The sequence below is a fragment of the Cydia amplana genome, chromosome 23 (assembly GCF_948474715.1).
Source record: "Cydia amplana chromosome 23, ilCydAmpl1.1, whole genome shotgun sequence".
In the NCBI taxonomy this organism is placed as follows: domain Eukaryota; kingdom Metazoa; phylum Arthropoda; class Insecta; order Lepidoptera; family Tortricidae; genus Cydia; species Cydia amplana.
Genome location: NC_086091.1, coordinates 10,149,428 through 10,168,435, shown reverse-complemented (window position 1 = coordinate 10,168,435; position 19,008 = coordinate 10,149,428). Strand labels below are relative to the sequence as shown.

Here is a 19,008-nt window from a genome sequence, read left to right as displayed (position 1 = left end):
ATGAAATTTATTTTACCATAAAAATTAAGCTGTGCATACAGCTTAATTTTTTCATAGACGGTAAATATGGTAGAAATTTCACAAGTATCAAGACTATTTAATCCATTTTCTGTGGTGTTGTCGCATACTGATTTTTAAAAACTACTTTTAATCTAGCGCTGCAGACTTTCTTTGGTTTGTCTCTATTATCTAAACATTGACGTATATCTCAGGACGGGCCTTACGGGCAATAAGAATGGGGCATGAATGGGGCCAGTACAGCGGTGTGACAGCGCTACAACGCGATTGGTTGATGAGTTCGCATCACGCGCGCGATTGGTCGCGCGCAACTAGTTGTAGTACCATTTTTAGTGCACGTAAGGCCCGTCCTGAGATATACGTCAATGTATCTAAATGATCTAAATATAGCAACTATTGTAAGCACAGATACAGTAATAGTAACCGGACGCCCTCGGGGACTGTTTCAGAAGCTATTGGCTTGAGTAAATATAGTCCCTTGACCGTTATCACGTAGCCATAATATTATTAGTTTAATATCGTTACTAAAACGATGGAGTTTAGGTTAGCAGTGCCATGGGAACGTTCGTTCTTTGCACCACATTTCACCACGCTGACAATTGTCAAGATAATAATAATTCACGGTTTTTTCGTTAGATTTAGATAAAATTTGGCTGGTTTGATGAGCTTCTCATTCCGAATGGAATAAATACGATATCACAAATGTCCAGGAGATTTGTTTTTAATGTATGTACGTAATTTTCCGTTGGGCTACAAAAATACTATTACTTTTTCGTATTTTTTAAATTGATTATTGTAGTGTTGTGGGCCTTTTTGCGTTTTTCGTAACCCATTGGAAGATTTTTTAGGACATACGGTAAATTTGCGCTCATATTGTACAGAATAGGGAACTTAATCTAGCAAATTTTATACACCGCATTACCTTTCCTACTTTCAACGTGAATCTTTTTCTAAAACTATAAGGTCGTATTTCGAACTAAAGCTACGGAAGAAATAACTTCTTTTAGGACTCTTTGTAAAGAGGTCAATACTAGGGCACTTGAGCCCGATTCCTCTCAGCCTCTTTAACTGAGATTGCCAGCCTAGGGACTTAAGTGTATCACGTTTTAGTAGGTTAGTAGTTACATGTTAAGTATGTATCCATATTAATGGTTAATATTGTAATAAGTATATTTTAAGTTTTATAATGCACTAGCGACTAGCCCCAGCTTCGCACGGGTTAACAAATTATACTTAAACCTTCCTCTTGAATCACTCTATCTATTAAAAAAAACCGCATCAAAATCCGTTGCGTAGTTTTAAAGATGTAAGCATACATTGCATGCATACATACATACAAGCATACAGGGACAGACAGACAGCGGGAAGCGACTTTCTTTTATACTATGTAGTGATGTAGTTTAGTTTTATTGGTTATAATAATATAGTTTGTCTTTTTATGTCCCAATAAATAATGAACAAAAAAATAACAAAAGCCGCCATGAAAAATTTACATAAATATAATCCGTTTGCTTACGTAAGGTACAGTTTGGATTCTGACTACCCCAAAAAATTACAAAAATCCGGACATAAACATCGATTTTGACATTTAAGGCATCAATACAGACGGCAGAAATGACACGCTGCAATACTGCTGCAGCAATGCTGCCGACTGTAAATATACTAAATTTAATTTGTACGCTTATTTACCACTGACTTAAAAGTACTTACACAGCACACTAAGTTGCACAGTGCTTCGTAAAGGCGCATCCCGCTGCAACGCTTCGTGGCGGGCCTCGCATGTGAAATCTGCGTAGTCGTCGTCTGCTGTCGCTTTGAAATGGACCCTGTGGACAACAAATAAGGTTCAATTTAGATTGTGGATCAACATGCTAGTCAGGTTAGCAATAAAAAATATTGTTTGGGTCTTGTGGTGCGAGGAATAAAGTTCAATTTAGATTAATGCTGATAACTAACATAGTTTTAATAAGTTTATGGCAAAAATTAATACAATACAATAAAATACAAATACTCTTTATTGCACACCTCATTACAGAAAACAATACAGATAATACAGGAAGAAGAGGTTAAACAACAGGCGGTCTTATCGCTAAAAAGCGATCTCTTCCAGACAACCTTTAGGTAGCGGAAATTAATAAATTTATGTCATTAATTATTAATAAATTTTTAGTACAAGCTTTTATCGCTGACTGTACTTTTCTTTCCATAGGCTACTAATGCTCATTGAGACAATTCTAAGAGAAAAAGTTGCAAGCAACTGAAAACCACGTCATAATCGGTTTAGTATAGGTACATTTGGATACAGCATATTGCCATTGGATAAGTATTACCCATTCGGTCATAATGTGACATATTGATAAGTAGGTGCCTAAGTATGTCAGTTTTAAATGATATTAATGTTAATGTAACACTTATACCTACACATTTTATGTAGATAGTAGGCATAATTCGTAATAAGACTGTCATTCAATTCCAATTTAATTAACAAGCGAACAAAAAACTTGTCAACTTCTACAAACTTGTAAAAATGCAAACTCAACCCAACCCTAGGGTGACAAGGCGCTAATTGTGCCAATTTAGGACAGTCCCCGTCTGGCAGTTTTCAAATTAGTTTAATATTACAAAGTGACTGTAAAATGGTGTCCACGCTTCAGGGAATACCTAATGCAGCGAGACGGGAATTCCATTTTCTGTTCGGGAATTTTATTCTTTTAGAATTTAGATAGAACTGATAGATGGAAATGCTAGTGTGCCTGGGATTTGGGTGTATTGTAGTATATTTATATTCAGCTGTTTACTAATATTATTAAAAATTGGCCAAGAGCATGTTGGGTCATGCTCAGTGTAGGGTTCCGTAGTTAAGTACCATTCTGTCAGAAAAGACTAAACGGGGGCTATTAGTAAGTATCATGAACTTTACAAGCAAAAAGGAGTACCTACTTTTGCAGCGCTTTGTATGAATTTTTAACACGCTTTTATTAGGTCGACCTGTATGTAACTATGTAATGGAATCTTGCAAGTTTGATCCACTTCCCGGTTTCCGATTGAGCTGAAATTTTGCATACACATGTAAGTCGCGTGACAATGCAATATTATGGTACCATCGAACTGATTTGATGATGGAGACAGGAGGTGGCCATAGGAACTCTGTGATGAAACAACGCAATCTAATTGTGTTAGGGGTTTTTAGAATTGTCTCGACGAGTATTAGTTGTCTGTCGTAAGAAAAGTACAGTCAGCGATAGAAGCTTGTACCAAAAATGAAATGTTTGCCAAAAACATTTACTAAGAAGAGAAGACTTTTTGTAATAACTCAAAAACTGCTAAAGTGATCATGTTCGCTATAGTTTTCATTTAATGTCTTTCTTAAGCTCTATTACGCTTGACACTATTCACTCCGTGTCGAGGAGTGTCATACTCATAATAAATAAGCTATATTATTCTTAAGAGCTGGAGGAAGAGAATTCTGCTTAAGTGATAAGTTATCGATAATATCCAAGTTTCAGTTGCAATTAAAACTTGCTTTGAAGTTTCTGAGCTGAGATATTTACAAGGTCACGCCAAACTTTCGAAAATGATCTGTAACTTTCAGTAGACAGCGGGGAAAACATGAAATATAACGATACAAGTACGAAAAATAGGAAATTCGCAACGAGTGGCGATAAATTAAGTCGACACGAGTTGCGAATTACCTATTCGCACATGTATCGTACAAAGTTTTACAGTACGTATGGCGCTCTCAATTTTCGACATAGTTACGTAATGTCCTAATTATTTCACTACAGCTGTAAAGTGGTTATATACTATAGAAACCTGGTTCTATTAGCATGAAATCTCACGACTTGACAAATTCGATAACTGACTAGGCTGTGTGGTTATATCATAGAGTTCCTATGTCCACCAACTGTGTCCATCATCAGATCAGCTCTATGGTACAGTCACCTGCAATAATATGTTACACAATGAAGGCCGCAAAAATATCTGACACGATCTTATTTGTAGAGCCATAAGAGCGAGTCGCATATTTTTGCGGCCTTCGAAGAGTAACATATACCTATATTATTGCAGGTGACTGTACCATAATATCGCATTGTCACCCGACTTTCATATTTATGTTAAGTTTCAGGTCAATCAAAAAAAGGGAAGTGGATCAAATTCAGCCTGTAAGATTTGACCCGAACATACAAACATTGCAAGTTAAATAAATGCTTGTAAAAACACAAGGCAATGCCAAGAAAAACCCTACACCCTGTGTTTTTAAATACAAATAAATTAAACAACCGACATGTCGCCCTGTCACGCTCATGTCGCGTTCCTGACAGTGACAGTGACAATAAAATGCTGAATTAAACCGAAGCGGGTTAGCATTTGGAGTTAAGTGACGGACTTTTCATATTACACCTCTCTCTCTCTCGCATCAAATGATGGATCCTAAATATTATTATTAATTCTTTATTTCAGACATCATTATTTTATCTATAGAATTGTTAGTTTGGCTTATGACTGCGTTACTTACTTAACTACTACTACATTATTTAACTATATATTCGTATTTATTATCATTTCAACCCAAAATCGCAAGAAGGTACATTCCACTCTGTCTGCTATGACTTTGAGTATACTACAACTACAGTTAATTTTTATATGGCTCAGTAGCTATCACTTAAAGTGCTTGTGGATTTATTTTTTGAAATTTTTACACATTAAATAGACCTATACTAAAACTTAAATGGAGCTGGGCGGGATAAGTTGCCAGGCAGTGATGGCAGGTGGGCCAAAATGTTAACGGAGTGGCCGCTTTCAGACAAAAGGAGTGCCTGGCGTATGTTGGCTCGTTGGGTGGACGATATTCGAAAGATTGCGGGTCACTTTTGAATGAGATTGGCTCAGGACCGGGATAAGTGGCGTACTCGAAGACAGGCCTATGCTCATCAGTGGGCGATAAAAGGCTGATATGATGATGATGAAGAGACGGCTATAGACGCCTGCAACTCCAAGGTGTTACATGCGCGTTGCCGATCAACACTCTGTACCCTCTTTGAGCTCTGGCAACCTTCCTTACCACATAACAAAATCACTCCGTAGCGTACATTGTATTAAAATCCAGCCAAAAGTTCCTATTTTCATTGTCCTTGAGTATATTTAGTATAGGCCTTTGCCCGCAACAATATTTTAATTCAAATTTCATTAATTCCATTGTCTTGAGGCCTACTAAATTAAGAGAACCAGGTAATCCAGGGCCCGGGGGGTTTCAACCCCTGTCAGCGCTGTGGGCAGTTCAATAGGTATTTCCAATAGTTTACAGGTTTAATTAAAAGGATTTTTGATAGTGATGCTATTGGTATTTCATTTAATACTATTTTGATGGAGAGTTTTACAACAAATTATGTTTTCGAGGACTGGTCTGGCCTAGTGGGTAGTGACTTTGGTAAGGGCATTTATTTATGTGATGAGCACCGATATTTGTGATGTTATATATCTATCTATATCTATGCAAAGGGACCTTATTGTCGATGGCGCTTACGCCATTATTAACGATGCTCCGATATAAATACAATGCCGCGCGACGCTGTGCGGCGTAAGCGCCATCGACAATAAGGTCCCTTTTCATAGATATGCCCCATTTGTTCCTGAGTCATGGGTGTTGTCTATGTATTTAAGTATTTATAAATATTATAGTACCCACAACACAAGCATTATTTGAGCTTACTGTGGGACTTAGTCAATTTGTGTAAATGTAATCTTATATTATTTATTTATTTGTTTTTATTTTATTTATTTATAAAGTATTATATATTGTGAGCATGACAGCTTTCTAGCCTACTCGGAAGGTCTAATGTTTTAATCCCAGTAAGGTAGGTAATTTATCTTACGATCGGCCACAGAACATTATTAAAGAGGTTAGAATGGCTATCGCGCGCAGTTAGTATCGGAACCGGTGTCGCCGCTCGTTCCTCTCCACATTTACTAACACTCGCGCAACGGTAGTAAAAACTTGCGTGCGTGGTGAATGGATACGCCTTCTTTAGACAGATTTGATGTCTGGCTTCTTAATCTGAAGGTTATTGTGGCGCAAAAAGGCATGTTTACTTCGTTTTCGGTCAGCGCGGGCGAGTAGCATGCGAGCGTTTGCTCAAAACCGGCGGCGACACGTACCCTGCTCGCATCGCCATTCTAACTTGTTCTGTGCGATCGGCCGCCGACATATATACCATAGGTAAAGTACCTAAATTAAGGCCAAAATTAAAATACACCTGTATAAAAAATAGGTATTTTTTATGCTCCTGTCTGTCTTTTCTTATATCTTACTACCAAAACAGGACAATATCAAATAATATTATTATATGTCGCACACACCGTCTGTCTTCGTCGTGTCACCTCGCGACACCTTCAAAACAATTTATGTTAATATGTTTGTACCACAGACATGTATAAAATAGACGCCCGTTTGTGCGTTTTTTTTTTTAAAGTAGCGTAGAAATTTTTTTGTATAAATGACTCTTGCCAAACTATACATTGTACGGAAGATCAGCAGCAATATTTCTGTATAACGTAACGCTGTACAGTATCCACTGGAGGCCGACGTCTTAGCACGCCAAGTTTACGTAGTCTACTTCGACATGTCTTTGTACCCAAGGGTGTTTCCGGAACAGACAAATGTATGGTCTTTTGACAGTGGCCGTAATTTAAAGTTCGCGTTTATTAACTTAGTTGCAACACTCTTGTTTCAGGACTCTGTCGCATTGAGCCTGTGTGCTGCGGCGGTCTGAATTAATCATTATTTAGAGTGACATGGTACTAAAATGTACGGATTACTGTTCTGATCCAAATTGTGTTGCAGTTACTCGTATCATAAGCTGAGTTTTTTTTGTTAAGAGGAAAGGGGAAGGCCGCTTCTCCATACAACCGTAGTCCCTCTTTTCCTCTCTGAATCTTGACATTATGGAAAATATTTTTAAGTAAAAAACGAAACGAAAAAAAAAACTTCTATGTAAATACCCAACCTGCTCACAAAATTTCAAGAGAATCGGTTGAGAGATGCGACCTGGGGCCCGTTTCTCAAAAGCTTGTAAGTTGTAATACAAGGTACTTTCCCTTTCTAACAAAAGCTGTCAAAAAGTGACATCCGCTTGTATTACAAGTTACAAGCTTTTGAGAAACGGTCCTGAGCAGAGAACATCCGGACATACGAAAGCATTTTTTGCCCAAGCCGAAACGGAGAACTTCGCTAACGCTCGGTCAACAACTCGACTGTTTTATCACTACACCTTATAAAACAAAGTCCCCCGCCGCTGTTTGTTTATGTGTTTCTATGTTTGCGTAAAAACTACTCAACGGATTTTCATGCGGTTTTCACCTATCAATAGAGTGATACTTGAAGGTTTGTGTATAACTTGTTAAGAGCCAACAGGAGTGGTCATTTCTCCATACAAACGTACTCGACTGTTTCCTCCGTGGGTTTTGAAGCTGGAGCAATGATTTTTTCAACACGGATTAATATTGTCAATAATATTGTCGGACCGTTTTGATTTTTTTGATATTTTTGTTTTTTAAGGCGCTAGAGCCCTTCAAAAATTGCCAAAATGGCCTAATTGACTATGCCGCAATGAGAGGCGTGGTATTCAAAACTGATATCAATTAGCCAAAAAATCAAAACGGTCCGACACAGATAATTTCATAATCATTTAATTTCCTAATTTGGTGACGATTGGTTAAGTTTTGGGGGAGGAAACAGTCGAGTACGAAACCTAGATTTTTGAGATTTTTACGCAGGATTTATCGCCTTGTCCTTATCGCACTAGTTTTAGGAGCCGCTTCCGTTAGCGAGACGGGTATATTTACCTAAAATATTTAAATCTCAGCTCCTGTTTCGTCTTAACCCGTTCGCAGCCGGGGCGCGTCGCTAGTAAAGATAAATAGCATAACTTAAAGGTTGTCTTAACAAGACCGCGAACCCGCGTCAAATGTTGACAGAAAATGTCATTATGCGGAATTGGCTGCCAGCTTCTTCACGCAGAATAGATGAGCTGTCAAAATAACTGACCGAAGATCGCAGGAGTTGAGGCAAGTTATTAGTTTGAGGAAGTTTTCTTTTTATAATAGTGACAAGTTGGATATTTTTATATTAAAATAACTCACAGGATCTTTAGGGTTCTGTTCACAAATAATTATTTAGGTAACATTTCATACTTTAATGATTTTTAGGGTTCCGTATCCAAAGGGTAAAAACGGGACCCTATTACGTACTAAGACTCCGCTGTCCGTCCGTCCGTCCGTCCGTCTGTCACCAGCCTGTATCTCACGAACCGTGATAGCTAGACAGTTGAAATTTTCACAAATGATGTATTTCTGTTGCCGCTATAACAACAAATAGGTACTAAAAACAGAATAAAATAAAGATTTAAGTGGGGCTCCCATACAACAAACGTGATTTTTGACCGAAGTTAAGCAACGTCGGGCGGGGTCAGTACTTGGATGGGTGACCGTTTTTTTTGCTTGTTTTTTGTTGATGATGCGGAACCCTCCGTGCGCGAGTCCGACTCGCACTTGGCCGTTTTTTTTATGCTATTTGGTAGAGTATGGATGTCTACCGTATTATATCTAAATTACTCAAATTTAACTAGAAGAGGTCCCTAAAGGGATAAGTTCGCCTTTATACTAACCCCTCATTTCCATGGAACGAATTTAGTGTTGAAAAAAAAAAATCCATTTTCAAAACGCCTATTGTTGGTTCATTTTGGTTTTGGTACTTACCTCGATATAGTAGTGTATCTTGTTGACTTCCGATTTCCATTCTGGCTTTCGACATCTCTGATTTCCTCTTTAGATACTGTAACAAAGAAATAAAGAATTTAAGAGTTGAAACCAACCAACCAACAACCAACCAACCAACTATAAAATGTCATCATTATTTTTTTTTGTACAATATCTAATAAGCGTGTTACAGTTGTTACATAGTGTAAAAAAAACCCCATTAGTTTAAGTTAGCTTAAGTTACTTATAAGAATTGCCATTGGGCTCATGTTTGAAACTTTTATTTCATAAAATGTTATGTACAACATGAAAGCATAATTATAAACTACTTGAATATCCCAATTTATTATTTTAAAAATTAAAGAAATTTTGTACACAGAAAAAATAGTTCTTGAACCAAAAATTAGTGTTATTTCTTTAAAGTTCTTTTAGAATTTCGATATAAGGAAACTTGGAAATGTACGCGTTCAAGATTTTTTTATTTTATTTGTAATAACGATAACGATACAGCTATCATGACAGTATTTTAGCAAATATTTACCTGAGCCTGTACCATGAGTCACTGACAGTGTCAAAACTGACATTCACGTTCTCGACGGCGTTTATGTCAGTGCCAAACTGATGGTAGCCGTACTGGGTGCAACAAATATTTCGAAGAATTATAACATAATGCAAACAAAGGGATTTTATTGAAGTTTTTTTTATAACTCAATAGCTTTCTAATCGGTAACTGTAGCCGGCCCACTAAGTAGCAAAAGAGCATAACCCCAAAATTAGCAAATTTGCCAGGTAAGTCACGATTCCGGTAAAACAAACGATATCCGTTTTAAGCTCGGGAGTAATTAAAATGTGCCGTAATCGATGCTGGGTTAATGGCGCAGATCACTTAGCCACTAGATGGCGCATTAGGGCTCATTTAGACAGTGAGCGAACTCGCATGCGAGTTTCATTACATTGCGTCATTTGATCGGTCCGCTAAATTGATGTAACCTCAATGGTCCGCAATGTAACTAAAATCGCGCGCCGTCTAACTGAGCCCTTAGGAATGACTTGCGTCATACATTGGCCTAGGTTGTAATATAATTAGACCGTAAGCATTCATTTCAGTTCCGTCTATGTTTTTTTTAATGATATAGGTGGCAAACGAGCAGACAAATAATATATTGATTTAAACTAACACGATTTTCACTCATAATTTTAAAACTAACACTTAATGAGTCCGACTGTGACCACGAGCGTAACGTTACGCTCGAAACGTCAGGCCATAAATAAACGTAAGTTTTGCGCGATTAAGTCTCGTGTTAGTTTTAAAATTATGAGCAGACGAATCGCCTGATGGTAAGCAATTACCGTCGCCCATGGACACCCGCAACAGCAGAGGGATAATGAATAACGCCAGTAATATTTATCTATGTATACCTAATCACTTAAATCAATAACAAGAAAACATTACTCAGCACAAATATTTCACCACCGACACGGCTAGGTGGCCATAAAATTTACCTCATTGAAAAATGTATGTGTCATTCTAATGCAGCCTCTATAGGAGGTAGTCTACGGTTAATGGCCGGTACGAGGGCCCTCTTAATTTCGTCTAATTGGTTTTTAAATTTCGCCGGATATCCCCGGGTTAGGAGTTAAATTTTACGTTTCACCCGATGAGTAGGCATATTACTGTTGTGAATAAGGGTTAATATCATGGGTACAGACAGAGTTGTTTACAAGAATACATACTTTTTCCCGCGACTTTGTTTACCTAGGAAACGTTAATTTTTACAAAAATATTACTTCTCATTATTAGAAATCGTTACTCGGTTTTAATATACCCGATATTTTTTAGCGTTCCGTACAGGGACGCTATTACAGACTCCCCTGTACGTCTGTCTGTGTGTCCGTCTGTCTATCACCAGGCTGTAACTCATGAACCGGGATAGTATTTCCGTTGCCGCTATAACAACAAATACTAAAAACAAAATAAAATCAATATTAAGTGGGGCTGCCATACAATAACCGTGATTTTTTTGCCGTTATTTTCGTAATGGTACGGAACTCTTCGTGCGCGAGTTCGACTCGCACTTAGCCGGTTTTTTTAAACACTTTCTTTTTTAACCCCAGGCTGAAACTAAAACAAAACGAGTTTGCTATCATTTTCCCAAACTTTAAAGTACTAACCTTTTGTATAAGTACAAAATATCATACTACGTATTTGTTCACAGAATGTTCAAAATTAACATAACACTAGTGTTTTACGAGCGACGCTGGATATAAAGCCGACAGCACGCTCTGGGGGCGGTTCTAGCTAATTCTAGCAATTTAGGTGTTACTGCGACACAGTGGATCCTGGCCCAGTAGGTCTGTAGCCTTATCACTTGTCACTGACATATTCGCTAACCTGAGGGAGCAGCATGGTTCCGTTTTTATCTCCTGTCACTATGCCCGTCACTTTCGCACTTACCTACAAGCGATAAAAATGCGACCGTGCTACCGCCGCTGCGGTGGAATCATGCTTGCATTTTTATCACTTGTCATATACCTACCTATGTCACGCGTCACTTTCGTACTACCATACTTGTTAGAACGCTAGCATGATGACAGATGATAAAAAATAGACTATCCTTAGCTCTACTGTGCGTAACTTACTTTCTGTGCATCTCGCTTGTAGTCGCTTAGTAAAAGGGAGATGTATAGAAAGTAAGTTATGCGGAATATTAAGCTTAGAATAAATTTAAAAGTGGAAAAATAAAAGTACTGCCTATTGGGTTCGCAGATTTTTCTGCTTTTAAAAAATTAAGTTAGCGAATATGTTAGTATGACACTGTTAAGGCTACTTCACTAGGCCTGCACGAACATGATGGTCGTTCTTGTCTACGTGACAGCTTATCCGTCACTTTCTATCCCACGGTGTTAAAAAGTGACAGTTATTTTATCACATGATGGATAACGCCATCCATAACACATTTGCTAGGGCTAATGGCTCCTCTACACGATGGGCCAACGCCGGCCACTCCAAGGGACGCAGCCATACGGTAGAATGAGATAGCAATATTACTTGCTCCCTCTAACGCATAAATGCGTCCCTTGGAGTGGCCGGCGTTGGCCCATCGTGTAGAGGAGCCATAAGATGGCCGGATCTTTTATCATTTGTCACCGTGGCTGTCACGTTCTAACAAATATGTAAGTGTGAAAGTGATGCATAGCATGACAGGTGATAAAAATGCGACCATGATAGCTGGTTTGAGCTACTGTAGGTAGCTGAATGCACAATGTAATCCCACGGCGGTCGTGGCGGGAGACAAAGCGCTCATAGCGCGGGACAAAATAATTACATCCACCTTAGCATTGTCTTGCTCATATCTAGCTTACAGGTTAGTCTGCTTTATACATATAACTGTCTTGCTTGAAACCGAATAATGCATGTAATATCTTGTTTTATTAAAATTGCAGTGAACACTACCGAACTCGAATTAAACTATAATATTTAAAAATTTCGCGTTTTAAACGTTTCGTCGGTAAATAAAGGTAGTAAAATAAATTTCGCGATAGACTCGCCTATAAATGTGAGTTAATGTGTTCGAATGAGACTTTCATTACTTTACTGTAGTCTGTAGGTATAGTACCTACTGTAGCAGGTAACTATGTTTGTATATTTTTAAAGTTAAATATCTGGACCTGATTGCATACTAAAATATAAGCTAATATTTACTATCAGTGTTTTTTCGTACAAAATCACTAAACGTATTAGCTTGTATTTTATTATGCAATAGGCCCCAGGCGGTCGCGATTGTCATTTGTTTTTACACCTATTTTAATAAAGAGAATAAATGAAATAAAAACATCGCGTTATATTACATTACGTTGTATTATCTGACTATGATTACATTCATTACTTTCAGATTAATATTCAGTCTTGAAATTAATAATATAAAACCACCAACAACGAAAATTCTAAACCCGTCACAAACCTAAATGAATATCTACAACTTATAATTAGAAAACTTTTTTCTTCTTAATCTAAAGTTCCGCGGATCCTTAGGTCCAAAGTTCTGATATCTCAGTTATTCATAAGAGTTCAGTGCTTGCTAACTTGCGTAGATTTCGAATAAATATAAGTTTATTAACTAAAAAAAAAACTAGCGCCCACACCAATTACTGGGATTAGTTGCCAAGCGGACCCCAGGCTCCCATGAGCCGTGGAAAAATGCCGGGACAACACAAGGAAGATGGTGATAAGTTTATTAACTCACATTTATAGACTGGTCTAACGCGAAATTTATTCAATTACCTTTATTAACCGACGTTTCGACACAGGACAGGTTTGCACAAATCTCTGTTTTGATATTTTGCTGGGACATCAGTTAGCCGCGACCACGACCAGTGAAACCTGTGTCGAAACGTCGGTAAATAAAATAAAGGTAATTGTATAAACGCGTTAGACCCGTCTATAAATGTGAGGTAATATGTGTTCAAAAACGCGAGTTTTAAATATTAAATATAAGTTTTCTGTTGAAGATAGATCGTGGCTATTGAAAAATCAATATTTGTTGTTGAAGTTGTTGTTTGGCGACTGGTATGGCCTAGTAGGTAGGCCTGCCTGTGAAGCCGCGGTCCTGGGTTCGAATCCCGGTAAGGGCATTTATTTGTGTGACAGATATTTGTTCCTGAATCTTCGATGTTTTCTATGTATTTGTATAATATACAATATTTGTATAATACAGGACTTTATTAATGATAATAATCTTTATTGACTAAACCTACAACCTACATACCAAATCTGTAAATATTATTAAGTTTGTAAATCATTGTTATAGTTGCATGATATTATTTAAGTTTTATTTTTATTTTTTATTTATTTTTAATTTAAATTTTTAATTTTAATTATAATTTATATTCATATACAATGTAAATTGTGACTGAATAAAAAAATGAAATGAAATATATATCGTTGTCGTTATCTGAGTACCCACAATAGTACGGGAAGTAGTGTCACCCAAGTCGGTAGTGACCCTGCCTGACCTAGCTAAAGGATGACTCACGCTAGACCGGGCCGTGGCCGGGCCCAAGCTTCCGGCGCTTCGTTGTCTATGGAAAGCACCACATGATCACCGATCAGCCGTCATAAGAAAAAGTCATATCGGACGCCGCGGCCCGGGCATGGCCTGGTCTAGCGTAAGTCATCCTTAAGTCGTACTAGAAATAGTCGTCAGAACAAAACAAAATATCCTTCTTTGCGCAAAATAAAATAGTGCTTAGATTTACTTCAAACGTTTCTAATAATACCTCAGAGGTACTAAACCGATATATGTATTTCAGAAAAATGTTTACATTGTAACAAGTTTGGTCAAACGGAGTATTTGAGTATTTCTTTACACAATAATGTTTCTGCCTGAGATCCGAGAGCCAAAGGAATTTCGCGAAATTCTGTTACTCTTTATTCTACATTTAAATATGTTACCAAGAGATTTGCCTACTATAGTAGTTTACTAGTAAAAAGGATAAAAGTTATACCTATCTAGAGCGATATTTATTTTTCATGTTAAACTTCAACAAGCTTTAAATTGTTATAATACCTAATAGTGTCATTTAGTGGTGTTTACCCGATTGAGCGATGCAAAGTGGGAAAGTGTGTTTATCAGTCTATATGGCGGTATGTATGTATGTCTCATTGAGGCGTTTTAAACTTCAAAGTGATGTCAAGCTTACTCAATACCCTATATCGAACGAAAAATTTCAAAACAGGTAATTTAGTGGGAAAGTTTTTTAATTACCTACCCACCTCGCAACTATCGGGGTGCTGTCAAACTGTAACCATTAATAATAATAAGTTTGAACGGGATAAAGGGTAAAGTGGGAAATAAGGGAGTTAGCGAAACTAGCGGTAGATGGCGTTAAACATGAAGAATAGACGTCTAGGCTAATTCTGCAGCAACTTTGTTATCCACTTTAGCGATAAGGCCATCTGCTATTTTACGGAGGCTGGCCACTATTTCGCACTGCGAATTAGTATCGCTATACAGCGAGGAAACGCGGCCAGCATTCTGGGCACCCTGCCCGTTGACGGCGATTTAGGGATTTTTTTTTGTTTTTTATTTTTTATTTTACACTGACTTTATGAATCAAATCAAATTTCTTTTTCGAGTACCTAATTGAGGTAAAAATTGTTCTGGATCACCGTGAAGGTAATCGTTGGTTATTTCGTCTTAATGGGGTTCAATATTTAGATTTATGGAGGTTTTGGGTTTCGAAAAGACGGGAATTGCGTTTTATTTCGTGTTAACGATTATATCGCCTTATCGAGGTTCCACTGTATATTGGGGATACGGACCTACGCTCAGTAGTGGCGAGTATTTTGGCATCATGCCAAGAAACGACCTATCACAATAAATCAATATTGTACATTTTACAGACATACGTTGCTTCAACAAGTATCTAAGGGCGAAAACTTGCAAACTAGTAACACATGATTGACAAATTTCAATAATTAATACTTTGAGGCCTGTTACAAACTGTGTCAAAGACTTTGACACAGTTTGGTAAAATAGTTTAGGAGTAACAGGCCTATTCGAACATACATTGACATCAGAAAGATGTTTTGAATCATGCCATATCTAATACCTTTAAACGAGCAATTCTTGTTTATTTATTTATTGATATATATATATTTCGGGGATCTCGGAAACGGCTCTAACAATTTCGATGAAATTTGGTATATAGGGGTTTTCGGGGGCGAAAAATCGATCTAGCTAGGTCTTATCTCTGGGAAAACGCGCATTTCCGAGTTATTATATGTTTTCCGAGCGAAGCTCGGTCACCCAGATATTTATTATAAGAATGATATCAAAATGATTTCATAATAATATGTACAGACTAGTACGATTGAAAAGCACGCTAACTAAATTACATCATTTTGATGTCAATTTACGATCCGTATCTCACAGAACTGATGACGATACAGGCAACACTCTCGCCCAAAATCCAACGTTATGGAATCCATGTGTCGTACACGGATCTAGTTTCACTCTAAAGCATTTTCGAGCACGCAATAACGGCCAAAGAACAATCTAGAATGTCCTCGCATACCGGTCCTAAACGAAATTGGAATACCGGCCGTGGGGACCATTGTCGGTTATTGGTACCCGTTTTCAATATGGCGACTGTGGTGCATTGGGCATTGTTTTTTGACAGTGTGAGTGTGAAATGTTCGTGAAACGAGGGTGGACGGGTGCTTGTCACTGTCGCAGTTGTTTTTAAACTTAAGTTATTGTCAATGGAGGTTACAGCAGGGTATTAGTTTAGTTAAGTTTATTTATTTCATAATGATAAATTACAGTAAAAATTATTCTTACCGTAATCTATATGAATTTACATTTTGGTCGTCTCTAATCTATTAGTATAATTATATGTCGAACACACACTATTATATATTTATTTCTATGTATGTATTTATATTAATAAAGTCCGTCAACCAAATCTTGTCAGTAGTAAAAGGCGGCAAATTTGAAAAATCGCGGGTTAGCAACACTGTGTTCAAATAATTCCAAAACGCGTGTCATCTGTGTTTTATCTGTGGAATGTGAAACGTGAATGACAGCCGTCACCTTATTTGTTTTCATTTGGTTTTCATTCTGAATCGTTTCTGTTTCAAGAGATATTTCTGCTGTCACCATTAAATACCAATACATTAAATAAGAATAAGCATAGCTAAGGGGCCTACAATGTACAATCATGCTCGTTGATGGTAAACATTACTAAAAATTGAGGTTACCTATGACAAGTACTGGAAGAACTCTTTCGAACTTTTAAGATTATGTTCCGTTTTTTTGTTTTAGGGTTAAAAGGCATAAATAAAATTAAAACGTATGTCTAAATCTATCCAACAAGACCATAAATTGTGTCCTGGAAACCGTCCATAGGCCCACGTGTCTAATATTTTCAGCAATCAGTTGTGACTATTTACAAAGGTAAACCTTTTAAACAGTATTAAGAGCCTTGATTATATCGCCGTTCTTTCGCAATATCTACCTAATCCATACACGTTTGTTGCAGGATTAAATCTTGCCCAATATAAGGCGTTCGTAGTAGGTAGTATCTCTTCAGACAATACTTACCTATGGCGGTTTATGTACGTGTACAACGCAACCAAGTCGAAAAGTGACCCTTATGTTATTTACCTTTAAATTAAATAAACACCCAAATATCAGTTGTTTTATTTTTAATATGTATATTGTACAATATATACCAATCAAAAAAATTACACAGGTATGTCATATTCATCCAGAACAGTACACTAATTTACATTAACAAGTGGCATATTATAGATAGGGATACATAGATAGGGAACAAAGAGAATATAAGTTATATAAGCACTACGATAGGGAGTTGTTTTTGATATCTTCAAATTTGTTCATCATTTTGATTAACATTGTTTTAACATCGCTTTTAAATTGTCCGTCCATGTTTCAATTCTTTTCAATAAACCGCGAGTGACAATTTGAATTGACGTACGCAGGGCGCGCTCAGCGGAAAAAAAAATCTTTTGGTTCGATGTACATTGCTGCTTTTCTTAGCGCAATACTGCTCTTTGAGTGTTGCCCTACTTTAGTTTGCTTTACATTGCTACTGACAAGATTTGGTTGACGGACTATATATGTATTATATATGGGTATGTATATTAGAATATAGGCTAAAGGTTTTAATTATTTACTTCTGTACATAGTGCTCGTTTATCTGTCATTTTCATTTGTCTACTCTCAATTTCTCAAAGGTTGACTGGAAGAGATCCCTTATAGGGATAGGTTCGCCTTTGTATATTTTATATACTTTCTTTAAATTGTATCTTAACCTATCTTACGTACAATAAAGTGTTTACATACATACATACTATTTTGGTAAAGATAACCAGTAGGACTAAGATGGTCGGTTTTTTATCATTTAACAATTGGGTAAGTGCCAAGTCCGAAAGTGACGCATGGCATGACAAGTGATAAAAATGCGACCATGACCGCCGCTGGTAAGTTAAGCATATAAGAGTCCTAGTTATTAGTTAAAAGTATACTATAAAATAAGCTTGAGTTTCTCAGAATTTCAAATTAAGGTAGTTATAAATTATTTCGTAATGAGATTATGAGGCCTGTTGACTGTTGACATCTCTATTGTACTCGCATTATTAGTACTTATTGCTGTCAAGCAGGCGCGGCCCGCCTTAAGGAGCGCTTGTGCGCTGCACTCCCATATATAATTAAAATGAAATTATGGTACCTATTTAATATATTACTATTTAAGATCGATCGTAAAAAACTCAATACCAATTAAATAATAACCTTTATTCATTATACGTTTATAGACAACTCACCACTACCTACACGGCGTACTCCTATAATTTCATAGAAATCAAAGGTAACGCGCGAAGCAGAGCGCTTTGGATTGCGCTCATATGGAAAAAGATTTAGTACATTCGATCAATAGGAAATTCAATAAGAGCGAAAGAGAAGTTTCACCAGAGCTGCGCGCGTGAAACAGAATATTTTCTATGAGGGAAGAGGCAAAATCGGTGCGGCGCTCCGAGCCCGGTTGATATTCTGCGCGCGCATCCCGCGCGCCATGTTGATATTGTTGTCACTTGTTTCTAAACAGACCTTAGTCAATTTTAAAGTACATATGTGCGGGAATGCAATTTTGGCTTTTTTTCATTCTAAATAATGAAACAAGAGTTTAAACAGTTAAAGCACATAATTTGTTTGTTGTGAGGTGTTTAAAAATAAATGAATTTAACGTTTGAATGTGAAAAAGTTTACAAAATCGACTCGAGTTAAATTATGGACGACCTTGAACTTTCGTAGCAATGTTAGTGAAAAACAAAAACTTATATATTTTTTAAATCAGATCAATAAAAGCAAAAACACCGTGGTTGTGTTGTGTGAATGTGATAAAAGTAACTAGCTTATTTTGTTTTTCGTGTTACCTAGGTATATTATGTTTTATGTTTGGCGCGGGCGCGGGCGACGGCTGTGCGGTGAGTTTGTTTGGACCGAAACAGGTGTGTTAACAATTTAGCACATCTTTCCATAAAATTTAAATAAAAACATTATATCCATTTGTAAAATGAACTGCAGTTGGCGTCTATCGGTCGTCAAGATATTCGTAATACCGAAAATCTATGAGAGAGTTCAATGACCGGGTGGACGGAAACCGACATCTAGGTACTTTGCGACGGTTAATTGAATGTGTAGGTTTAGTTTT

General features: G+C 37.1%; 1 protein-coding gene across 3 annotated transcripts in view; it reads right to left on the bottom strand.

Annotated features, from left to right (window-relative positions):
- The window catches only part of LOC134658788 (nephrin), a 297,640-nt gene that overhangs the window by 112,993 nt on the left and 165,639 nt on the right, over positions 1 to 19,008 (bottom strand). For all 3 annotated transcript variants that reach the window (XM_063514434.1, XM_063514433.1, XM_063514435.1), the window contains 2 exons: positions 8,773 to 8,848; positions 1,729 to 1,844 (listed from right to left, as the gene is read on the bottom strand). In XM_063514434.1, coding sequence (XP_063370504.1) covers positions 1,729 to 1,844; positions 8,773 to 8,848 — 192 coding nt within the window. The remainder of the gene's footprint in view (positions 1 to 1,728; positions 1,845 to 8,772; positions 8,849 to 19,008) is intronic.